Source organism: Molossus molossus, unplaced genomic scaffold (assembly GCF_014108415.1).
Source record: "Molossus molossus isolate mMolMol1 unplaced genomic scaffold, mMolMol1.p scaffold_m16_p_19, whole genome shotgun sequence".
NCBI lineage: Eukaryota > Metazoa > Chordata > Mammalia > Chiroptera > Molossidae > Molossus > Molossus molossus.
In genome coordinates this window covers 13,126,627-13,152,797 of record NW_023425354.1, presented here as the reverse complement: position 1 = coordinate 13,152,797, position 26,171 = coordinate 13,126,627, and the positions used below count along the sequence as shown (strand labels likewise).

Below are 26,171 nucleotides of genomic sequence, written 5' to 3'. Positions count from 1 at the left end.
CTTGGAGAAACACAATCCAAGGAGACGCATCAGAGCCAGTTCTGTCGCCACTAGTCCACTCAGCTGACAGCCTTAGACACACACTCGTGGAGATGCTGGGAGCTGCAGCCACCCCGTGGAGTGTGAAGGTCATGGCAGTCCCTGGACATTACCTATAATGGTGAGCAGCTCGTAACACCCTCCCTCGGGCAGAAAGCTACTCATGATCTCCTGCTTCGAGAAAGATGCTATCGACTCTGAGCTCGCCTCATTGGTCTAAAGAAAAAGAAAAATAGGTTAATAAGAGAAAACTGGGGGTGGGATGGGGATGGGGAGGTGGTAATTCAGACCCATGAGGAGACAGGTATCTAAACGAGCAGAAATTCTGACGGGGGCAAAGCACCCTTCGATGAGGTGTCGTCGCATTCACATTCAGTATTATATTAATTTTAGGCACACGGCATAGTGAAAACTAAGATTCTTACTTGGAGAAAGGATGTCTGGATAAAGGCACATTTATAAAAGAGCAAGGGGATGGAGAAGTAGGAGGTTCACTTGAATTTCCTGCTGTATTAGGGTCCTATTTTTAAGGTCCTGACTATTAAGATCCCCAAGATCAAACGCCGAACCTTGTGATAGGGAAAATGTGGCCATGAGAAGCCCTCTCATTAGCAAACCAAGACTCCAGACCAATCATTCCCTGACATCTCCAAGGGAAGCAAGAAAACAGCTGAAACACTGAGCTGTGGGTGAGAAACAGAGCTGCCAGGTCTCAGCCATCATCCCAGGCAACAAAGGTGAACTGCTTCTCAATCCTGCCCCATTTGTGCTACAAGTGTAGCTGGATCCCAGCCATTTAGGGTGTACGTCGCAGTTTGTCCCCAGCCCTGGTTGGGGCCGTGCAGGAGGGAGCCACTCGATATGTCCCTTTCATGTTGATGTTTCTCTCTCCCTCTCTTCCGCTCCCTCCCTCCCACTCTATCTGAAAAATGGAAAAATGTCCTCTGGTGAAGATAAAAAAAAAAAAAAGAGGAACCTACTTAGGCAAAATTGAGCTTTGCCAGCAGATTATTTTCTAATTTAATCAATTTTATATTTCTAATATTCATCCATGTTGTTGTATTTATTTTTATTTCTGTTAATCCCCACCTGAGAAAATTTTTCCACTGACTTTGTTTTGTTTTATTTTAGAGAGACTGGATGGGGGAGGGAAAGAAAGAGAGAAACACTGATGTGAGAGAGATACATCAACTGGTTGCCTCCCGCATGACCCTGACTGGGGCTAGGATCAAACCTGCAACCTAGGTATGTGCCCTTGACCCCTTGACTGGAATCGAATTCACAACCCTTCAGTCTGAGGGCCCACGCTCTAACCACTGAGCAAACCAGCCAGGGCCATGCTGTGGTATCCAGCCATGTTGTGCACCCATGCTGTGTAACACTCATGTTGGGATACATCTCAATTTATCCATCCCAGTGGTGATGGGCTTTTTGGTTTTTTTTTAGTTCTGCTACTCTGAACTATGCTACTAGAAGCACGTTTGAATGTGTCTCTTGATCATATATGCAAGAGTCCCTCTAAAGCTTATACCTAGGACTAGAACTGCTAGATCACAGAGGGTATGAACAATCAGCCTTACGAGATAATGCCAAATTGTTTTCCAAAATGGTTAAATCAATATACACTCCCACCAGCAATATATTATATTCTTGTTGATCTATCTTTCTCCCCTAACACTTACGGTACTCATACTTAGTTTTTGCCAATCTCATTGTGGGTTTGATTTTACATTTCCCCCTGATTGCTAATGGAGTTGAACATCTTTTCATGTACTTATTGGCCATATAGATTTTCTCCAAGGTGAAAATGCTTCTTTCTGTCTCTTGTCCATTTTTCTAAGTTGTTTTAATGTAGGAATTCCCCAAAGTAGGCTCCGTAGAAAATTGATTCTGGCAGTTATGCATGAAAAAAAAGTTTACATCCAATTAAGTTAGAAAATGCAGCACTCTCATGAGGAATCAAGACAGACCTGCATATTTAAGGCTTTGAGAAGTTCGATAGTAAGGAAACTTGTTCAACTTCGTTTAGCCTAGCACTTCCCAAAGCACCACCTGGTTTTCAGGAAATGTGAATTCTATTCTTCTTCTTCTTTTGCTGTCTACTTTTTGGCCACTTCCCTGCTCAACAAATAAGATGGAACAGAGAAAAAGGAGAATCCTAAGTAGAGCTTGATCAACAGTTAAGGTCGGTTCGATTTTGGTTTTTGTCTATGTTTTCATATGTTCTGAAAACAAATTCTAGGCTCATTTAATAGGCACTGTAGCTTGTTGAAACTACCCTGTCCTCAGAGCAATCTGAAGATACTGATTCCTACATGCCAGGTGCCTCACACAGGTGAGAGACAAACAACCAATGGACAAAAATGGAGTAGCTATTTGAGCCAAACACTCAAACCAAGAGCTCTGAAATGGCGACTCCCCATTTGTTTAGGATTTACAAGCTACATACTCAGTTAATCTTGAAGAGTCCCCTCTTCTTACCCGTATACTCTACCCCCCTGCACATATTCTTGCTCTGCAGATCCTGTGTTCTCACGTATCAATCTACTCCTCAATAAAATCAGCGTCACCAGTTAACACAAACCCAAGGGACTGCTTTCAGACCGAGCTCCCTCCTCTGGCCTGTGAATATCCACGTGTTTGGTCCCTGCCTGCTGCTAGGACTTCACCCCATAGCACCCTCCCGACTCATTCGTCCGGTCACTCCAGACTGAGCAAACTCGCACTAGCTGCCCTGCTCCTTCCCTGCCCCTGCCATTTTCCCATGGCTGCTTGCTCCTTATCACTGGTCGCAACTTAAATGTCGTTTATTCACTGAAGACTCTGTTCGGCCAAAGTAAAGCAGGTTCCTAGTCACTTTATTTCTTGCTTGATTTTCTTCACAGCAAGTACCACTGCAGTTTATTTATCCATCCCCTGCCTCTCTACTAGGATGCAGGCTTCGTGAGGGCACAGGCCTTATCTGTCTTGCTCACTGATGTATTATTTCTCAATGCCTACAACAATGCTGGCACAGACGTTAAAAAATAATTTAATGCCTGGCTGGTGTGGCTCAGTGGTTGAGTATCAACCCATGCACCAAGAGGTTGCTGGGTCGGTTCCCGGTCAGGGCACATTCCCAGGCTGTGGGCCCAATACCTAGCGTGCAGGACGTGGCCAATCGATGTTCTCTCTCATCGATGTTTCTGTCTCTCCCTCTCCCTTCCTCTCTCTCTAAAATCAATAAAGAAAAAAATTTTATTAAAAAATCATTTGGGCAAAGTTTGAACTGAGGAGGCTTTCTGCCCAGAACCTCATCATCCCTACAGGCTGAAAAGGAGAGCAGGGCCAGTCCCACTGGAGACAGGGTTCAATACAAGGAGCTATACTGGAAATGACAGCCCTCATATAACACACTCACTAGGGGCACGTGGCAGATCAGAATCTGTTCCTGCATGTGAGAAAGTACAGCAGCAGGCCCTCAAATAACATCGTTTCATTCAATGTTGTTTTGTTATAACACTGATGAGATGCTGTAACTCTAACCCTTTTTTATGTCAATTAGCCTACGGTTATGCATTGTTTCCCCTAAAGTTGCAGACCCTATCGACCATAATAAGTGAGGGCTTACTATACTGCATTTTTTAATAAGTAACAATATGGTCCCAGTAAGAACAAATCTAGACCTTCTGAAGGTCTTCTCTCCTCTGATCTCCAGGCAAACTCCTTAATGTTTCTCTAATTTGAAAAAGAGACTATGAAGACTTCCGGTCAAGATGGTGGGTAGGTAAACGCCACATCGCGACCTCCCACAACCACATCAAAGTTACAACTAAACTACAGAACAACCGTCATTCAAAACCGCCTGAAATCAAGCTGAATGGAAGTCCTACAACTACGGAATTAAAGCAGCAGCCACATCCAGACTGGTAGGAGGGCGGAGGGGACGGGCTGGTCCCACACCCACGTGTGGTGGAAAAAAATCAGGAGGACACCTCGGCTGGGAAGGTCCTCCCTGAGAACTGAGGGGTCCCCGTCCCACACCAGCTGCCTGGCTCAGGGTTCCAGTGCCAGGAAGAGAATCCCCATAACTTCTGGCTGGAAAAACCAGCGGGAACTGAGGCTCAGGGAGGCTGAGGCGGCCAGAGCCTCAGGCAGCTCCCTAAAGGGCCCCGCACGGACTTATCGGACTCTCTCCCTCTAAGCTCGGAGGGGAGGCAGCTCGAGGGGCGCCAGAGACACAGGGAAGAACTGAGCTGTTTGGCACTGGAGCGACGGCTGGAGAGGGGGCTTTCTCCGGGACAAACGTGCTGTCAGAGGCCTTTGTTCCTTTGGTGAGTCCTTCCCTGGGGCGGCAGACAGTCGCCATATCTGGGACTCCAGCAACCTGGCCACACTGGTAGCCCCGCCCTGGTGACTCCCTGAGGCCCCGCCCCCACCCACCTTTCAAGCCCACCCAAGCTATTGCCAGTTGCTTAACCATAGGATTGGCCTGTCTTGGATCCTGCTTCAGGTTTTCCTAAATTCTTTCAAACAAGCAGCATCTGGTCTCAGCTAGCCCCATACCTCTCGTTAAGTAACACATAGAAACAAACACAGGGAGGCAGCCAAAATGAGGAGACAAAGAAACAGGTCCCAAATGAAAGAACAGAAAATATCTCCAGGAAAAGAACTAAGCGAAATGGAGATAAGCAACCTAACAGATGCTGAGTTCAAAATACTATTTGTTTATAAGGATGCTCAATGAACTTAGTGAGAACCTCAGCAAACTTATTGAGGGCCTCAAGAGCATAAAAAAGGACCAGTCAGAAATGAAGGATGCACAGTCAGAAATGAAGGAGGCACTAATTGAAATAAAGAATAATTTACACAGATTCAATAGTAGAGTAGGTAAAGCCAAGAAGCAAAGCATAGATTTGGAATATAAGGAAGCAAAAAACACCCAATCAGAACAGCAAAAAGAAAGAATCCAAAAAAAATGAGGATACTGTAAGGAGCCTCTGGGACAACTTCAAGCATGTCAACACTCACATCTTGGGGGTGCCAGAAGGAGAAGAGAGAGAACAAGAAATCAAAAACCTATTTAAAACAATAATGGTAGAAAACGTCCCTAACTTGGTGAAGGAAACAGACATACAAGTCCAGGAAGCACAGAGAGTCCCAAACAGATGAACCCCAAGAGGCCCACACCAAGACAAATCATCATCAAAATGCAAAAGGGCCCTGGCCGGTTTGGCTCAGTGGTTAGAGTGTCAGCCTGTGGTCCAGAGAGACCCGGGTTCAGTTCCCGCTAACGGCACGTACCTCGGTTGCAGTTTGTCCCCTGGTTGGGTCGTGCAGGTGGCAGCCACTCAATGTGTCCCTTTCACATTGATGTTTCTCTCTCTCTCTCTCTCTTCCTCTCTCTCCCTCCCACTCTGTCTGAACAAAAAAATGGAAAAGTGTCCTCGGGTGAGGATAAAAAAATTTTTTTTTAAAAATGCAAAAGGTTCAGGACAAAGAGAGAATCTTAAAAGCAGCAAGAGAAAAGCAGTTAGTTACCTACAAGGGCGTTCCCATAAGACTGTCAGCTGATTTCTCAAAAGAAACTCTGCAGGCCAGAAGGGAGTGGCAAGAAATATTCAGTGATGAAAAGCAAGAACCTACAACCAAGATTACTCTATTCTGCAAAGCTGTCATTTAGAATTGATGGCCATATAAAGAGTTTCCCAGACAAGAAAAAGTTAAAGGAGTTCATCACCACCAAACTGTTATTATATGAAATGTTGAAGGGTCTTTTTGAAGAAAAAGATAAAATATATGAACAAACAAAATGGCAATGAATACATATCTATCGACAATGGAATCTACAAACAAAATGAACAGGCAGAAGAGAAACATTCTCATAGATACAGAGAACATTTTGTTGGTTGCCACATGGGAGGGGGGTTAGGGGAATGGGTGAAAAAGGTGAAGGGATTAAGAAGAACAAATTGGTTGCTAGACTGACAAACCTCAAAGAGAAGGGGGTTGAGGGGTGGGAAGAAATAAACCAAAGAACTTATATGCATAACCAATGGGCACCAGACAACAGTGTGGGAAAAGATGGGAGGGGGACGGGAGTGGGGAGGAGGGGGTCAATGGGGGAAAAATGAGGAACACCTGTAATACATTCAACAATAAAGATTAAAAAAAAGAAAGAAAAAGAGACTATGAAGGACAGCTGGAGTTCTGAGATTAAAGTATCTATTACATACATTTTATTTTATTTTATTTTTATCCTCACCCGAGGACATTTTTTCATTTTTTGTTCAGGTAGAGTGGGAGGGAGAGAGAGGAACAGAGAGAGAGAGAGAAACATCGATGTGAAAGGAACACATCGAGTGGCTGCCACCTGCACAACCGACCAGGGCTGGGGACAAACTGCAACCGAGGTACGTGCCCTTAGCGGGAACCGAACCCAGGTCTCTCAGGACCGCAGGCCGACGCTCTAACCGCTGAGCCAAACCGGCCAGGGCTATTACATACATTTTAAATAAATTCCTCTGGAAAAACTATAGATAGATACTTTTTTATTACCTATGTCCCTCTTCCTTGCTAGGAGTGCATACAAAACAACTGTCCACTAGGCTACACTCTATTGACACACACTTCAAAATGGAAAACAAATGCTTTTAATGGGGGGGGGGGAGGACTAAAAAAAAGCTTTGATAGAATTGGTTTTTTTCTCTAGGCAACTTTGAGTCTAGGTAGGGAATGATTCATTAAACTACGGACATGATTAGTTATTAACTTGACAAATATTTCTACTATCTTTGCTGATTATAGAAAACTACTCAGAAATGTTTTAGAAAATAAAACCCTGTAGGTAACTGGGAATGTGAGTTCATGGGCAATCTGTAAGTGCCTGAAACTAACTAGCCTGGTGGTTGCTGGAGGCTTTCGACTTTGTGGAGATAGATCCTCTAGGTCTGAACTGAGAGAAACCAACCTCTACTTAGAAAAACCAAGGCAGTTTTTGAAAGGAAGGGGTCTGATTTGATATTGCCACGAGAAAGGCAGGTTAGTTCATTATGTTGTTTCAGATTTAGAAAAGGTCAAAATTCACATGGAAAGGATGAAATAGTCCATTCTCTTTAAACACAGCACACCATAAGTTTATTAGTGTAGTGCATTATTTCAAGTGGCCTAGAGAAAGAAACCAATTCTATCAAAGCTTTTTCTTAGTTCCCCCACCATTAAAAGCATTTGAAAAATACATAAGCTATTGATATCCAGAAATGACCATATAACATAACTTTGTTTAAAGAGTCCAAAACAAAATATAACACAACACACAAAGACAATATTGATGAAATGCACCAAATAAACATATTCAACCTCCCACAGGTTTCACACAGGATAACTTTTTGGTGTAACATTGGCAGTTGTGAAAATTTATAAAAATTATATATAGTCAGCATTGTATTCTGGAAAAACACCTAATTGATCCTATAGAAAACATTTTTGGTCTTCTAACTGGAAAATCTTTGGATCTGATGGAGAGGTGCTTGCTCCTGACTAGCAGACTAAGTAAGCACAGCCAATGCTTACTCAAAGAGAAATTCCTGGTCAACATCGCCATCCTTCACTCAACCATGGAGCTGCTTGCAAAGGTGCAAATGTCTGTCATCTGGAAAGAGTAGGCAGTCGTCCTGGCCAGTGTGGCTCTGTTGGTTGGAGCATCATCCCGTGCACTGAAAGGTCACAGGTTTGATTCCCAGTCAGGGCACATGCCCAGGTTTTGGGTTCAGTCTGTTTGGGAGGCAGCCCATCAATGTTTGTCTCTTGAATAGATGTTTCACTCTCTCTCTCCCTCTCCCTTCCTCTCTCTTGTGAATCAATATAAATAAATAAATAGGAAGTCTGTTTAGAAAAGGCTTTTTATCTTCTCTCTGATTCACATTATCAAAAATAGCTTGATGCACTGTGTACATCGAATGTTATTTACTTAGGTAAAATATGCTAGAAGAATAGGAAGCAGGGCAAGAGTCTTGTAGCTTTTGCCAATTAAAAAAAAGCATTTTCTGTTTTGTAGTTCTTAATTTTGGGTTTTGTTTTTAAGGTAAAGGATTTGAGGTCCTGCCTTATAATCTAGACAGAGATCAAGATCATCTCTAAGGACTAAAATCTATTATTGATAGACTAGGGATGGAAAATTTAAAACCACTAGCCACTAAAAGGTGACCACATTTTAGATTGTTGAAACATTCTCCTTTTTTGGAGGGGGTGGTGGGTGACTGGGAAGGTTGGGAAGGGGAGGAGACCTTAATCCCCAGGACAGACACAAAAATTGCCTTAGATATTTTTGTTTCACAGTCTACATCAAAATCTTTCCAGGGTGAAACCTGAGTCCACAAATAAAAGAATTACACTTCAAATAAAGCTCAATGACAGATGAGCAGTAACATAAAATGATAAGCCAACAAAACACAAATTCCCACAAGAAGTCATCTCCATGCAACAGCCATAGGGGCAGAGCCTAGAAAGTCACTTACTTTTCTCCGAGTGTCACCCGGAGGCTGCTCTGGAGTAGAGAAATGGGTTGTTGGCATTTTGTTTTTTAGTAGGAGACATACCCACATTCAGAACAGCAATTACTGCACTTAGGACTACATTTATTAATAGAAACTACTTAAGAGTTATTACAGTGAAAAGTGCCTGCAGTGCTACATATAAACACAGACACACAGACACACACACACACACACACACACACACACACACACAGATCCACAGTAAAAATGCTGCAGATAAGATGGGTTTTAAACAGGAACCTACAGTTCTTCAAAACTTGGCCAGGCTCCTATTCTATGGGTATTTACTGAGTATAACGCAACTGCTATAATTCTGGTCTTACATTGACTTGTCATCAGCATACAATGTTACTTTCAATAATTTGGTTTCAGTCTTATACTGTGAACAAACAATTCATTATAAAGTTATAGTGATGGCTGCCTATTTCCCAGGGAGTGCAGGGACTAGAAAACAGGTTTAAAAAGACAGAAGAAAGTTTTAATACAGCAACATGTATATGTGGGACCATTACCTAATTTGATTCTCTAGTCAGACATTCTATTCTTAATGCAAATAAGCAAAGGCTCTGGGACCCTCTGCTGCTCTTGGTGAAAATGAATAAAGCAAAGGACAACTGAAACAACTTTCTGCTCTTAAGCCAGACAATTTCTGTATCTGTGCTTTTGATTTTCTCCATTCTGTAAAAGTGATAATAATCATCAAAGCAAGATTTTTAACTGTCAAGTATTGGAATACATTTCCCAATATCTTAAATTAGAAATTACAGTATCCAATTGTGTTGCTGGAGGAGATTGGCTGCAGAGTCAATTAGCCTCAATTTATCAAAATAAGATTTTTTTTTTTTTGTCTTGGACATCAGATTTCTGGTATACAAGTGGCAAAAGCAGTTGCTTAAAACAGTCTGCCAAAGGTAAGAGATTAAAGGAAATCAAACCCAATCTTCCAGAGTAGAGGGCAAATTCCAAGTTGTACAAAACTTGGTAAAATACTTCATCAAGCTACAAACACTATATAGAATAATCTTTTCATCCTCCTCAGATCAGAGACCAAGGACAGTCAAAAGACAGCCAGAGATCCTACACTCAAGACACTGAAACCGAAATCCATTAATTCAATTCACATATACAGGAATATTTTTAACTAACTGATCATACATTGGATTCCCAGCTCAATTTCCATCAGTGCCAGTGTTTACTTTAAACCACTGTATTCCCATTAATGATGGAATAGGACCATTAATTTCCATTAATTGAGAATAGGACCAGAATATAGCATTTTTGTTCCATTAGCCTTTCCTTTACTGTACAGCTAATTTTTATTTTTTATAACAAAAGCAAAAATAATATCATTTTTTTGAATTCTCACTTTTCTAAAACACAACCCTTTCACAAAATTGACGAATACTACTACAATATGACAATTATAGAAGTTTGCTGAGTGGCATTAAGGAGAATAAATTAATTGGTATCACCTAGCAACTAACAAGTTTGAGCTTTCAATTCCTTAGGCCTATCTAGGGGTGTTCTAGGTTTGTTACCCAGTGCATTCAATCTGATGACCTGTTTCTTTAGCTACAGGTGCCAAAGAGAGTATCCTGGTGTTCAGACACACAGAATGGGGCTCTACTGCTATTATTTTTATATAAAAGAATTTTATTTACCATAAATTAAGATCACAGTTCCCAAACAGTCTCAATTTTTAAACTGCTGAAGGAAAATGCCTAAGCCTGTTAAATTTCCAAATTGCAAACTTAAATTACTTCTGAAATCAACGTTTAGGTTTTCTAATAGGAAGTTAATATTTTTGTCTTGACAGATTATTTCCTTAGTTCTCTTAAGTCTCATACTTTCTACCATGAAAAGATGAGTCAACTTGACTGATCAGTAAAACCAGAACTTTTATATCATTGCTACTATAATTTATTTTTATAATAAATAAAAATAATATTTTTATCCTGTCTATGATTTTATTTTTAAAATCATCATGGCTAATAGTTTTATAACACTCAGTGTTTTTCCTTTAAGAGTATGTATTTCAATTGGACAAGTACTTAGAATTCTGAAATACATGTGCCTTTGAGTAAATACTGGCTTTCTAACAATCAAGACAGGCTAACAACAACTGCCACGTTAGTTCTCAAATCTTTGGGAAATTATGGATTCAAAAGGAGCCAAACAAATATGACAATTATAGTTTACACTTTCCCTTAGAATTGCTCATTTCTATCAATTGATTTAGTCAACAAAAGAGCAGTGAGATTTATCCTGAAGTGATGGCTAAATGCCATACTGTACTTACCTCCAAATAGTTCCAAATCTCTTAAGCCCTCAACAATGAACTTTTCCGAGACCCACCGCTAAAGAGGAAAACCCCAAAAAGAATTAGTATTTTTTCCAAGCCACAAAATAATTAGCTATCAGCCATTAGACAGACAAACAAAACACAACTACAAAAACAGAATCATGCAATACAGTTAAGATACATTTCTATGCAAAAGTTATTAAAAGAATCTTGGATTTAAATAAACTGAAAACAATAGATTAATTCCTTTCTCTATTCCTCTTTGCCTAATTCGATGAATAATTCTTAAACCTGACAGATGAGAAACACGTAGTACCGGCCCTGATAATGAACAAATGTTTTTCTCCTTCCTATATATAAAATGACCCTTTGGATCCATCTTACTCATTCCATGGTGCCTATTACAGCCAGCTTAGAACCATAAATGCCAATTTGAAAGGTACTACTGAAATGCACAGCACAGAAAACAGGGATGAAACAGTAGTTTTTCACAAGCTTCTGTTAGTTTGCAAAAGGAAACAGCTAGCTGCACATCCTTTCATCCACTAGGATTTCTAAAGACATCACTGCTGACATTTGCTACCAAATGCTACCTTCACAAGGACCAAACTAGCATGACCAATCCATGGTTCACTTTACCGGCCTATTTCAAACGAGTATAGGATTTCCATCATACTGATCAGTGGTCTGGTTTCACCTGAATCAGACTGGGTTGAAATAGAAAAGAAGCTCATATTTAAAAGCAATGGAATCAAGATTGCATTTCACTTAAGGACTGGTGTTAAAGTTTGGCTTGAGGACACTCTTTCCACTGGGCAGAGTTCAGGCTAAGGAGAGAATCTGTTTTTCCTCTTAACCGACAGTGAAGTTTACTCTTTACAATATAAATTGTTCTTATATATATATAAATATGAGAAAAAAGATTAATATTCAGAAATAAGCTGCATAATAAAAATTATGAATTGGAACTATAACATTCTTTCTCTTCCAAATTAAAAAAAAAAAAAACCACTTAATTTTTTTAAAACTTGATATAAAAATATCACATGCACTATGCCCCAAGATATTTAATAAAAAATAAACTGTGTCACTTTAATATTTAAGAAAGTGGTATATTCATAAAGTGGTATATTTATAATGTCTCATAACAAGATTTTAAAATAATTACTACTGCATTAGAAAATTAAGTACTTGAGAATAAATAAAACATGATACTCTTTTATGAAATCATAGAGCCTTGTAAAGAATCTAAATCCAAACCAGCCAGTGTGGCTCAGTGGTTGAGCATCGACCCATGCACCAAGAGGTCGCCGGTTCAATTCCCAGTCTGGGCACATGCCCAGGTTGTGGGCTCTATCCCCAGTGAGGGGCATGCAGGAGGCGGCCAATTGATGTTCTCTCTCATGGATGTTTCCATCTCTCTCTCTCTCTCCCTCTCCCTTCCTCTCTCTCTCAAATCAATAAAGAAAAAAAATTTTTTTAAAAAGAAGCTAAATCCAGTAACTGTTCTTGAGGTCATTTTAGCTGGTGAAGTTTTCAGGTATAATAAAATTTTTCATGTTAAGTAAAAATTTCAATTAAAACCTATGATTATATTTAGAAAAAAGTGTTCCAATGATTACAATTCAATACTGATTTTTAAAACACACAAACTCCCAGAAAATACATAGGAAATAGGCAGATCGTTAGTGGTTACATACCAACACATTCAATTCACTTAATGTTGAATGATTGATATTCCCAAAATATACCGCCTGTTTCTTCTCTCTCAGACAAGCTGGTGGGTGTATTCTGTATCTCCGGTCAGCCTCTGCCTACAAGCTCTCTTCTCAGGAGTGGAGGCTGCAATAATCTGTTTTACTTCCCATAGCCCTTACTTCTGCATGATTCTGAACATCGCATAATAAACCATCTACAAAACTGCCAAAACACTTTGCTTTTCAGAAAATAAAAATAGGAAAGCCAGAAGAATAGAAACACTCACCCTAATTCGCTCTGGTTTACTTACAAGAAAAGACATGAGTTCCTAATGAGTAGACCTATTTCAATTTCAAAAATTTAAACCTAAAAGGAAAGTAGAAACAGGTTGAGTTAGTCAAATGTCCTTTTATAGAAATACTTTTTGATGAACAAAAACTTACTACAAATCTGCCATCAAAGCACTGTACTAAACCTCTAAATTTCTAGATTACAAAGATTTGTTTAGAGAAACTTTCAGTGACAATTGACCTGGATGTACTTTGGCCAAGAACATCCTGAAATACTGCAATCTCTATAAGGAGAAGTTTATTGTATAGTTTTCTTCTTCTTCCTTTTTTAAAATATGTTTTTTATTGACTTTTTTAGAGAGAGAGGAAAGGAGATAGAAACATCAATGTGAGAGAAACAATCGGCTGCCTCCTGCATGCCCCCTACTGGGGACTGAGCATGAAACCCAGGCATGTGCCCTGACAGGGAATCCAACTGGGATCTCTCAGTCCACGGGATGACGTCCAATCTACTGAGCCACACCGGCTGGGCAACGGTTTTCTTCTTTAATGTTTACATTTCTCTTGACTCAGTCCCCACTGACTCCTTCCCAGAAGCAATTAACTTCTATTCTTGTGGCTGTTTAACCTGCTTTTCACCATCATTCTTTTTTTTTATCCTCACCTGAGAACTTTTTTGCATTTATCTTCACATAGAGCAGGAGGGAGGAAGAGAGAGAGAGAAACATCTATGTGAGAGAGACACATCAACTGGCTGCCACCCACATGATCCCAACCAGGGCTGGGGACAAACTGCAACCGAGGTATGTGCCCTTAGCGGGAACCAAACCTGGGTCTCTCTGGTCCATGGGCCAATGCTCTAACCGCTGAGTCAAATTGTCCCGGGCTTCACCATCATTCTTAAACAGTGTTTACATGGCCATGATTTATCCATTTTAGACATTTATCTTCTAACTTCCTACCATGGTAGATGAAGACCAAGCTCTCCTGTGTCACCTTCCTGCACTCTACTTTCTTGCCTTCATTCTTCCAATGTGGTTCTGGCATAATTTTTGGTTAAATCAATAGCCCATGTACACATTGCTTTGACAGTGCAGACATGGTACACAGCTGAGGCAAACAGGTAAAGATGACCATGTCTTCTTTCTTTGCACCCATTTAATAACTACCTCATTTTTTCACTCCCTGGTTTCCCATTTAGCTATTATTAACTTTTTCCAAACATTTCAACATCTCTGCTATTTGTCTTACCAATATGTTTACATACACTCAAACTCCCCTGGAGACAGCCTTCCCAGGGCCCTCCATCCTCCTGCTGCTTTCTAGCCCATCTGCACTTTTCTATTTGAAACGTTCTTGTGTTATTTCTTTTTTTCAAATTTTTTTTTCTTTATTGATTTTAGAAGAAGGGAGAGGGAGAGAGAGATAGAAACATTGATGAGTGAGAACATTGATTGGCCGCCTCCTGCATGCCCCCTACTGGGGATCAGGTCCACAACCTGGGCATGTGCCCTGACCGGGAATCGAACCAGCGACCTCTTGGTGCATGGGTCAACGCTCAACCACTGAGCCACACAGGCCGGGCTCTTGTGTTATTTCTTTGACAACTTTGTCTCCTCTGTTTTCTCTGTTCTCATGTTACAGAATTCTTAATAAAGATGCACTTCTAGATTTATTCCCTAATTTTATATTTCTTTCACTCCTGTTTTATAACTCTCTATTTTCCAGGAGATTTCTTCAACTTTATTTTCCAACCCTTCTGCTATATTTTAAATTTTGGTTACACATTTCCAAGAGCTTTTTCCATTTCTTGAATGTTTCTTTTTTTCACATCATCCTGATCTTATTTTATGTTTGCTATTTACAGTTAAAATTTTATATTTAGAGAGGCTAAAAGTCTAGTATCTCATGACCAAGTGGGGTTTATCTCAGGAATGAGATTGGTTTAAAATTAAAAAATGAATCAATGTATGTATACAAAACCGTGTTTGTTTGAAGTTGTTTGCAAATAAATAACAACTAATTTTAACAAATTTTTTTAAATGAATAAATGTAATTTTACTTTACTAACTGAGTAAACAAGAAAAAATATAAAATCATCTCAACAGATAGAGGAAAAGCATCTGACAAATTCAACATCAACTCACGATTTTAAAGAAATTCTCAGTCAACTAGAAATAGAATAGAAATTGAATTTTACCAAGTCAACCTGGTAAAAGACACGCACGAAAATTTTACAGCTAACATCATACTGAATGGTAAAAAGGATGATTGGGTTTCCTCTAAGAACAGAAGTCAAGAATGTCTGCTCTGGCCTGGCTGGTGTGGCTCAGTGGATTGAGTGTCATCCCATGGACTGAGAGGTCCTGATTCAATTCCTGGTCAGGGCACATGCCCAGGATGCAGGCTCAATCCCCAGTAGAGGTGTACAAGCAGCAGCTGATCAATGTTTCTTTCTCTCTCTCCCTTCCTCTCCCTCCAAAAAGCAATAGAAACATATTAAAAAAAAAACAAAACACAAAAACCACACCACATAGAAAATAACAATAAATAAATAAATAAAAATAAAGAATACCATTTACCACACCAACAAAAATATAAAATAAGTAGGAATAATAATTATTATTATTATTTTTTTTATCCTCACCCGAGGACATTTTTCCATTTTTTGTTCAGATAGAGCAGGAGGGAGAGAGAGGAAGAGAGAGAGAGAGAAACATCGATGTGAAGGGATACATCGAGTGGCTGCCACCCGCACGACCAACCAGGGCCGGGGACAAACTGCAACCGAGGTACGTGCCCTTAGCGGGAACCAAACCGGGTCTCTCTGTACCGCAGGCCGACGCTCCAACCGCTGAGCCAAACCGGCCAGAGCAGGAATAATTATTTTTTTAAGTCCTCACCAGAGGATTTGTTTTTATTGATCTGAGAGAGAGAGAGAAAGAAACATCGATCGGTTGCCTCCCATAGGTGCCCCATCCAGGGATTGAACCCACAATCCAGGTATGTGCCCTGATCAGAAATCAAACCCGCACCCTTTTGGTGTACGGGATGGTGCTCCAACCAAATGAGCCACCTGGCCAGGAAGGAATAATTTTAATAAATTAAAAATAAAACCTGTATGTTTGAAATTATAAATCATTGCTAAGAGGTATTAAAGACGATCTAAATAAGAGCTATGCCATGTTCATAGACTGAAAGTTACAATATCGTTAAGACATCAATTCTCTCCAAATTGATCTATAGATTCATTGCAATCCCAATCAAAATCTCAGCAGAGTTTTTAAAAGAAAATGAGCCCTGGCTGGTGTGGCTCAGTTGGTTGGAGCATCATCCCGTGCACCAAGAGTTGGCGGATTTGATTCGCAGTCAGGGCACATACCCAGGTTGTGGGTTTAATCCCAGGTATCAGGGCCCCTGTGGGAAGCAACTGATAGATGTTTCTCTTTCAAATAGATATTTCTCTCTCTCTCTAAAAAATCAATTAAAAAACTGATTTGGCTTAATGGTTAGAGTCGCCCCGAGGACCAAAGGTTTGTGGGTTTGGATTCCCAGTCAAGGGCACGTAACTGGGTTGCAGGTTCGATCCCCAGCCCTGGTTGGGGTCATGTAGGAGGCAGCCAATCAATGTGTCTCTCTCATGCTCTCAATCTCTCTCTCTCTCTCTTTCCCTTCCACCCTATCTAAAAATCAATGGAAAAATATCCTTGGGTGAGAATTAAAAAAATAAAAATTAAATTAAAAAATTAAAAAGAAATTTATAAGTTGATTCTAAAATTTATATGGAAATACAAGGGACCTAAATTAGTTAAAATAATTTTGAAAAAGAACAACATTAGAAGATTTACATTATCTGCTTTCTAGAGTTACTTTAATGCTACAATAATCAAGATAGTGTATTTCAGTCTAAAGATAGACAAATGGACCCATGGAACAGAATAGAGAAATAGACCCATGCATATGTGGTCAATTAATTTTCAAGAGAAGAACCAAAATAATCCCCTGGGGAGAAAATAATCTTAATATTTATTTAGAAAAAATGAACCTCGATCCTTCCCTTACACCGTATACAAAAATTAACTTGAAATAAGAACAAATTGATTGTTGGCAGATGGGAGGGGGGTTGAAGAGATGGGTGAAAAAGTTGAAGGGATTAAGATGTACAAATTGCCAGTTATAAAAAAGTCACAGGGATATACAGTATAGCATAGGGAATATAGTCAATAATACTGTAATAACTATCTACGGTATCAGATGAGTACTAGACTTAGTGGGGTGATCACTTCATTATATAAATGTCTAGTCACTATGTTGTACACCTGAAACTCATATAATATTGTATGTCAACTGTAATTAAAATTTGGAAAAAAAACACAACACCTTAAAATAGATCAAAGAACTAAAGAAAAAGTTAAAACTACTAAAGAAAACAGAGAAGAAATATCTTCATGATCTTGGAATATGTAAAGATTAAAAAAAAAAGACATCAAGAGCATGAAATATAAAAGAAAAATATGATCAATGGCACTTTATTAAAATTTAAAACTTCTTCCCTGGCCAGTGTTGCTCAGTTGGTTAGAGTGTCATCCCGTACTCCAGAAGGTTGAGGTCTGACCCCTGGTCAGGGCATATGTTTTGTGTGTGTGTGTGTGTGTGTGTGTTAATCCTCACCTGAGGATATTTCTCCACTGTTTTTCAGACAGAGTAAAAGGGAGGGAGAGAGGGAGAGAGCGAGAGAACAAGAGAAACATAGATGTGAAAGAGACATATGGATTGGCTGACTCCTGCAAAACACTGTTTGGGGCTGGGATCAAACCTACAACCCAGGCAAATGCCTTTGACCGGTAATCAAAACCGAGACCCTTTGGTCCATGAGCCAAACCTGCCAGGGCTGTTTTTTCATTGATTTTTAGAGAGAGAAAAACTTTGATGTGAGGCAGAAACATTGATCAGCTGCATCCCACACACCCCCCCATTGGGGGTTGAACCGGAAACCTAAGTATGTGCCCTGATTGGAATTGAACCTGCCACCTTTTGCTGTCTGGGATGATGCTCCAACCAACTGAGCCACGAGGCCAGGGTAAAGTAGGTGTAATTTATTGTAGGTAACCTATATCTCAATATGTAAAGTTGAGCCCTGGCCGGTTTGCTTCAGTAGTTAGAGCATCGGCTTGCGGTCAAGAGAGACCCGGGTTCGGTTCTCGCTAAGGGAACGTACCTTGGTTGCAGTTTGTCTCCGGCCCTGGTTGGGTCGTGCGGGAGGCAGCCTCTCGATGTGTCCCTTTCATGTCGACGTTTCTCTCTCTCTCTCTCTTCCTCTCTTTCCCTCCCACTCTATATGAACAAAAAATGGGAAAATGTCCTCAGGTAAGGATAAAAAAACAAACAAAAAAATATGTAAAGTTGATTTAAAAGTAAAATGACTAAAATAAATAATCAGAAATGCTTTTGAAGAACCTAGGGAAAAAAAATCCCATAGTTCTCTCTCTTTGTTTTGAGGGGTTGTGGTAGTAATATAGCAATGGGGGTGGGGACTTAGTCTGGTCTGTAGAGTTCGAGGAATCCTTAGAAATGCTTCAGAGAAATCAAAGCAATGTTTCTCAGTCTAGGGGAGAATAGGCCCTTCAAACTGATCTATAGATTTTTATCAAATTGCATTTATTCTCACTCCTGCCCTAATCTTCTTATAGAAGCCCCCAGCATGCTAAGAATCATTTATCCTATCATGAAATAAAACTGTAAATTGAATTTTAAAGTTTGTTAGAATGCATACTGTTTAATAACATTAAACACAAAGTATCACGTAAAAAAAATTTAAGAGGAAACAAGGTCCATACCCACATGTAGTCTACAACAGAAAGAAAAGGGAATATTAATGTAGATAAAGAGATGAGTTTTATCCACAGGAAAGAAATGTCTATGCTATAGGAAAACATTGGAAATAAAAAGTAAAGTCAATTCTGAAACACTGCGTAAACGAATATAACTGACCATTTAGAGAGACCTAAGAACTGGTTCTAGGTTGCCACATCAACAGCTTTATTACTGATCTGAACCATCAGGTCCCAAATTAGGATGCATTTCAAATTAATTTGTGTAGTTATATAAACCTATGGATGGCCCGGCCGGTGTGGCTCAGTGGTTGAGTGTCAACCCATGCACCAAGAGGTCACTGGTTGGATTCCAGGTTGGGGCACATGCCCAGGTGGTGGGCTGGATCCCCAGCAGGGGGCATGCAGGAGGCAGCCAATCAATGTTCTCTCTCATCGATGTTTCTCTCTCTCTCTCCTCCTCTCCCTTTTTCTCTCTCTCTCCTCCTCTCCCTTTCTCTCTCTAAAATCAATAAAGAAAACAAAAAAACCTATGGATGCCTGAACTCCCACCTTCAAAAATGTTAATTCAGGAGGTCTGGGGATGCATAAGTAGAAAAGAGCAACCCCTAACGGAGTTCAGCAAAGAAAACGATTACTGGAATAGGGATGGATCTGGACAGTTTCATGAAGAGGTGGGGCTTCAGTGAATTCTAAGCTTGAAATAGTATTAGCTACTGATTATCTATTGCTTACTTTGTCTTGTCCAGAGGTGTATATATCTTCTAGTTTCTAGAATAGTGCCTACCACCACATAGTAGTACACAGTAATATTGAATGACTGACTAAACGTGCTGAAAAGCATGTCAGCACTTAATGGGGCGGGGGCAGTTATAGAAACAGAATTCCACATATATGAGAACAATGAATAGGTCTTAAGTGCATGCTTGAGTATGGATTTTATTCAGTAGGCAGAAGAAAGCTACTGCAGGTTTTGAACAGAAAGGGGACAAACACGAACATGTGGTCTAAGGTAGTGTCTCTCAAACTTTATTGTATGTGCAAATCACTTGAGGATCTTGTTAAAATGCAGATTTTGATTCAGAAGGTCTGTGGGGAGACCTGGTGGTTCTAATAAGATAATGGTAATGCTGCTTATCTGTGGAGGGATGGGAAGGGGGTGTGTATAAGAATAACCCAGAGAGCCCTGGCCTGTATGGCTTAGTGGTTAGAGCATCAGCCTGCGGTCTGGAGAGACCTGAGTTCGGTTCCCGCTGGGGGCGCGTACCTCGGTTGCAGTGTGGCCCTGGCCCTGGTTGGGTTGTGCGGGTGGCAGCCACTCGATGTGACCCTTTCACGTGGATGTTTCTCTCTTCCTCTCTTCCTGTCTCTCCCTCCCATTCTGTCTGAACAAAAAATGGAAAAATGTCCTCAGGTGAGGATAAAAAAAAAATAACCCAGAGAAAGGAATGCCAGTTAGAATACAATTATAGTGGACCACATTTGTGGTGAAAGGGCCTGTGACAGAGGAAATGTTAAGAAATAGACAAATAGGGGAGAAGAAAAATTAAAGAATTTATATTTAGTTTGTAAGGATGTCAGAAGACATCTAGCTCAAGTAACTTACTGGGAAAATAGCAGTGTGTCAATGACAAAACAGGAAAGCTCAGAGGTGGAAATGGTTTTGGTGGAAAGATGAATTCAAGTTTTTAAATCATATTGCAGTTGAGAAAACAGTCATAGATTTCAAGATTTCAGCATTCAGTTAAAAAAGTTAAGACTGATGCTCAACAGAGAAGTTAGAGATGGCTATGCGGAGTTCGGAGTTAGGAGCTAAAGCTACACAAGTGACAATTCACTAAAGGAGAAAAAGGTGCGAGAAAAGCAGAAGGCTGGGAGGAGCCTAGGGAGGTCCATAGTGAGAACATGGCGCTTGAAAGGCAGTGAGGAAATGGAGCCCAAAGCAAAAACTTCCAAGATCCTGCTTTCCCTTCAGAACCAGCTTCCTTCTCCCAACCTGATTAACTCTGACCTGTTTCTCTTAGGTGTCCTGTGCTACCGGAAGTCATCCCTAACTCCCTTCCCACCTGTTCGGTGTTTGGCCTCTGTATTCAACCCTTCCATCTACCACACTCCTAATTGCCTATTTACCAGTTTCCTCCACTAGACTAGAGAGTCCTTGAGGGTAGGGAATGATCTTGTTCACTGTTGCATCCCCAGGGGCTACTGTGCCCAACACATAATATGGGCACTTCTGTATCTGCTAAATTAATAATAGTAAAAATAATAACAGCAGCAAGCATATATGGTGAACTTACTATGTGCCAGGATCTGTGCTAAATGCTTCATTCACAGAGATGAGTTCCCAATAAGTATTAGCTTCTCTGTTTTATAGATCAGGAAATTAAGGCTCAGAGAGGTTAAACACCCAAAGTCACATAGGCAAGAGGTCAAGGACAGATTAGATCTGGCCCAATGACTGTGCTCCAGAAACCAGAGAAGCCTAAGGAGACCTGTCAAGACTTGTGTGTAAAAATCTAGTGATGACTGAGAAGGCGTCACCTGATTCGACAATGCTGTTGAGCAGATGACAAATGGTACAGAAAGGAGAATTCATTTATCTTGATTTAATTTTTTTCATGTTTTCCTATTTTTGGCACTGGTTTTCTAAACTTCCTCCATGTCTGGGGTTAAAACGATTAATACCGCATTTGGGCCACAAAGCCTCTAAGAAACCCGGTTAAAGGGTGGAGGAACAGAGTTAACCAGTTCAGCACTGTAATTAATGGCTGAAGAGGCTCCTGGCCTGGGACAAGTAATCAGATAAGATTCGATTTCTTCAACTCTCAGGGACAGGAAACAACCTTGGCGTCCCTAGAACATATGAATCAGTCGATGAAGAACTGCCTAATGTCACAAATACCTTCTGGAATATGGTTCTACTTCAACCAATTCGAACGGCTTGTCCTCTTTGGGGATAAAGTTAGGATGTGCTAGGATATCTTAGCAGAAGGCTGGGCAGCGAAGTCAGTTGCCCCATCTCCTGAAAACTTGAACTACTTTAACCACGCCCCTTTTCTCGCAGTCACTTCCCTACCCCCACCCCCAATCTCCACCCCAAATCTACTGTGGACACTTCAACATACTTGGAACATAAGACAATTAGAAGCTCTTTGTTTTGGCTGATTCAGGGAATCACCTGAATCTCTGTCCTTACGGAGTCTCCACCAGCTGCCTGTCCAGCCTGGGAAGAGATGGGGAGGGGGGGGAGCAGGAGAGGTAGGGACTAGGATCTGCCGCCTCTTCGCTTCTCTAGGACAACCTGAACCTGGGCCCCAGGTTCGCCACCTGGAAGTCAGGGGAGAAGAAGGGGTGGGAAAGGAGGCGCTCGCCTCTCCCGCCCAGTAACTCCTCTCCGGGGTCTCCCCGCCAGGCCCAAGCCCATTCTGCACTCAGGCTGCAGCCCCTCACGGAGGGAATCGAGGACTCGGGTGAAAGGGGGCCTGGGATGGCCGGTCTGACAAGGCCCGCCCCGAGAAGATGGAATCGGAGTCGTCAGGGAGAGGATGGACTGATGATCGCTGGGACGCACCAGGCGGCCCCGCCAGTCCGGTACCTGGTCCTGAAGTTAGCAAGCAGTCGGGACCGCGTCTCAGCTCCGCCTCCTTAGTTTATGGCCTTGCCGCCGCCAGGCCGGTTGCTGGGAGGGGGTACGCTACGTGCCATGCGCAGTTAGAGGGGCCGCGGGAAAGCTGGAGAGCTCCGCCCCGCCCCGCCCCGCCCCGCCAGGGTGGGAAAGCTCCGCCCTTCCCGGACCGGCCCGCCAAAGCGGGGACGCTCCACCCTTCCCGGCCCGCCCTGCTTGGGTGGGGAGCTCCGTCTAGTTCCCTGGGCGTCTCGGAGGGGTGGTTCCCCCACACCGCTTCTCGGGTACCAGCTATCTCACTCCGCGCAGCGCGTGACTGAGGGCATTTAGTCTCCAACGGAAGGGACCTAGTTCCCCAAGTGGGTGGAAGCCAAAGACCTAGCTGTGGGTGAGGGTTGTGGGGTCCGTAAAGGGCTCCCCCCAGAGCTTCTGCCGCTGCAGCAGGAAGCAAGTCCGATGATTTCAATAATGAAGGGTTAAGGGGACTAGACTGAGGCTAACCAACACTGGGTGCTAACTTGGTTACTTTGAGAATTTATTTTTGTGTGGTAGGACTTAAGTGGAAAAACCTGTTGTACACTTCTTTAAAAAACTGATTTTAGAGAGAGAGGAAGAGAGAGACATCAATTTGTTGTTCCACTTATTTATACATTAATTGGTCCGTTCTTGTATGTGCCTGACCAAGGATGGAACCTGCAGCATTGGCGTGTGGACTCCTGTTCTAACCAACTGAGTACGCTTTTTAAAAAAACATCTCAAATGCCCTCATTTTGGCCTCCCCCACAACTGACAAGCTGCAAAGGGGAAAACCACCCTTTCTCTGCTCAGGTTACTTACCTGTAAAAGGAGGGAAGCAGCTCAACTAATGCGAACTATCATTTTTAGCCCTGTGAGTCATTTTTTCCCTGGATCCTTCCGCAGAAACCTGTAAGGTTTGCTTTGATGAGGAAGTTTAGCCTAAGCCAAAGCAGGCAGGGCTTGAGAAATGATGAAGCAATCTCAAGTGATGGAATGGTCTCCCTTTTGGTTTTTTTTTTTTCCTTCAGTGACTTACTCCAACCATGGAGGAGGGCAGTTTTCTGAAATTGGATATGTACAATTAAGTAATGAACACTGGTTCTCCCCAGCTCTGACCCTTGATACAGATTTATATTGGTGGGGGAGAAGTTGTACAAACAGGCACCAATGGAAATATGTTGAGACTGAAGGTGAATTTTGCCTGTGAACCGACAGGCACCTCAAGATCTCATTCAATTTTCTTTTTTTTGCCCTGGTGGGTTTGGCTCAGCGGTTAGAGCGTCTGCCTGCAGTCTAGAGAGACCTGGGTTCGGTTCCCTCTAAGGTTAGGTACCTCGGTTGCAGTTTGTCCCCGGCTCTGGTTGGGTCGTGTGGGTGGCAACCACTCAATGTGTCCCTTCCGATGTTTCTCTCTCTCTCCCCCTCCCACTTTACCATCTGTTCTAATACCTAGCCCAGTAACTGTCATTTTCTATCTGGGTAGCAGTCTACCAAGGGGTCTGAAAGATCTCACGATCTTCCTGATTGCCCACAAAAGCTACGGAACCTTTTGGCCCAGACTCTGTTCTATTTCAAGGAGCAAATTTCTATTAGTTTTAGTTTTCCTTGCAAAAGGTCAGCCTAAATCCAGACAATTTAGAAAAGCATTGTAAGGAAAGGTCAACTTTCAGAGTTTACAAAGTCAGCCTGTTCCTGCTTTGCTTTTTATTTGTTATGAGCCCTGGGATGCACAAGCACCCTAAATGCTTTCACTTATTTATAAGAATTGGGACTCTCCAAGATTTCTGGTTTTCTGAAACTGGCTTGAAGCCTAGAGTAATGGAGATGGACTGAAGATCCTGTTTTGTTTTTAACTATGAGCATCCAGTTTAAACTAAGTACACTATCCTCTTCAAGACACTACATAAATTAACTGTGAGAGGTAAAACTAATAGCCTAGAATACTCAAGTGAAAGGCTTATGATGTGTAGTTTAACAAATTGAGCGGGATTAATTTGCACAACATTTTATGTGTCAAAGCAGTTTATACGTGTTATCTAATATGATCCTCTGAACATCCATTTTAGGAAAAGGAAGAGTAGATAATACTCACTTATAGAAGAGGACACAGACTTACTAAAGCCCTGCCCACAAATTCAGGGCTCTTTCCTGAAGCAGAAAACTGGCTTCGATTCTTGCTTTGCTACAGTCTTGCTAAGTGATACAGTTACATGCAAGAAAAAGATGTAGAAGAAAGTTATTTAAGCATTTAAAGCAGTTGAGTTCTCCCTCAAGTAGAGTTGATACAATAAATAACCTGGGCAGATGTAACATTATCTGATTTCAAAAAAATTCCCATGGAACTAAATACTTAAAAAGGCCTGGGTGGCTTTTAAATAAATGTTACCTTATTTGTTTTTGTTTAAAAAGAAAAATTTTTTTCTTTATTGATTTTTAGAGAGAGAAGAAAGGAGAGAGAGAGAGAAATAGAAGCATCAATGAGAGAGAACATTGACTGGATGCCTCCAGCATGCTCCCCACTGGGGATCTGGCCCACAACCTGGGCATGTGCCCTGACCAGGAATCAAACCGGTGACCTCTTGGTGCTGCTCAACCACTGAGCCACACCCTTTTGGATAAAACGAAATAGGTGAAATTAAAGAGGTCAGTTCATTTTAAAAGATAAAAATAAAAACAAATAATATCCAGTAAAAATGGTATAGTAGTACACACAAGTTTCTCCCTTTCAAAAAAAAAAAAAAAAGTTTTCTTCTGAAAATGGTTTTATTTCCCAGTTCATGGAGCTGAGATAATGACATTCAACCTGCGCAAAGATAAAAACATTACACTTTCTTCCAAACACAAATAAATCTTTTGCTGATCACCAAACTCCAGAAACTCAAAAAATACTTTAAAAAAGTTTTTTATCGATTTTTTTTAAAGAGAGGAAGGGAGCGATAGAAATATGGATCAGCTGCCCTGGCCGGTTTGGCTCAGCGGTTAGAGCGTCCGCCTGCGGTCCGGAGAGACCCGGGTTCGGTTCCCACTAAGGGCATGTACTTTGGTTGCAGTTTGTCCCCGGCCCTGGTTGGTCGTGCGGGTGGCAGCCACTCAATGTGTCCCTTTCACATCGATGTTACCCTCTCTCTCTCTTCATCTCTCTCCCTCCCACTCTGTCTGTACAAAAAATGGAAAAATGTCCTCGGGTGAGGATAAAAAAAAATTTTTTTAGGAGAAATATGGATCAGCTGCCTCCTGCACGCCCCCCACTGGGGATCGAGCCCTGAAACTCAGGCATCTGCTCTGACCTGGAATTGAACCTGCACCTCTAAGCCCATGGGACAAGCCACACCAGCCAGACAAAAAGGTAATACTTTTTGCTATTGTTTTAGCAGTCTGTAATAGAAACCACTCCTATGGGTATAACTGTCTCCCCCTTACATCCTTTCAAAATGTGTGGAGGCAGGGACAAAGGAGAGAGAATCCAGGTTGGTAGAGTATTTCACCCTTCCCACCAAAATAGATCCTTATAGACACTGCTCTAATACATTTTCACATTGCCCATTCCTAATGGATGAGTGAAGTGAGAATACCAGTCAATGTTTTTCTTTGGTTTAAGTCCCATCTGAAGAAAAAAGATTCACATCTTGGTACTTGACAGGAAAAGATTCTATTACTAAGGAAACAGAATTATCAAGTATTACCCTCTTCCACAAAGAGACATGCTGTCAAATTTTGCAGATAAAGTTAGAGAACTCTGAAAGGATCTGCTTAGTTTCCAATGGAAGAAACGTAAGCGTAAAGCAAAAATGTACAACTTCGAAAATAGTCCTAGATACCTTACATTTTTATTTT

The 26,171-nt window shown here is 41.3% G+C and overlaps 1 protein-coding gene across 6 annotated transcripts in view; it reads right to left on the bottom strand.

Moving 5' to 3' along the window:
• Nucleotides 1–22,486, bottom strand: part of STRADA (STE20 related adaptor alpha) — a 31,353-nt gene extending 8,867 nt beyond the window's left edge. Inside the window, exons 1-5 of one of the 6 annotated variants that reach the window (XM_036269726.1) lie at nt 22,290–22,486; nt 12,884–12,939; nt 10,873–10,930; nt 8,535–8,563; nt 153–255 (exon numbers count right to left, since the gene is read on the bottom strand). In XM_036269726.1, the coding sequence (XP_036125619.1) occupies nt 153–255; nt 8,535–8,563; nt 10,873–10,930; nt 12,884–12,895 (202 nt within the window). In that variant the 5' untranslated portion in view covers nt 12,896–12,939; nt 22,290–22,486. Of the gene's footprint in view, nt 1–152; nt 256–8,534; nt 8,564–10,872; nt 10,931–12,859; nt 12,940–13,527; nt 13,560–22,289 lie in introns of those variants that run through there. The other 5 variants (XM_036269723.1, XM_036269724.1, XM_036269728.1 and 2 more) reach the window with 5 other exon arrangements.
• Between the last annotated feature and the right edge of the window lie 3,685 nt (nt 22,487–26,171).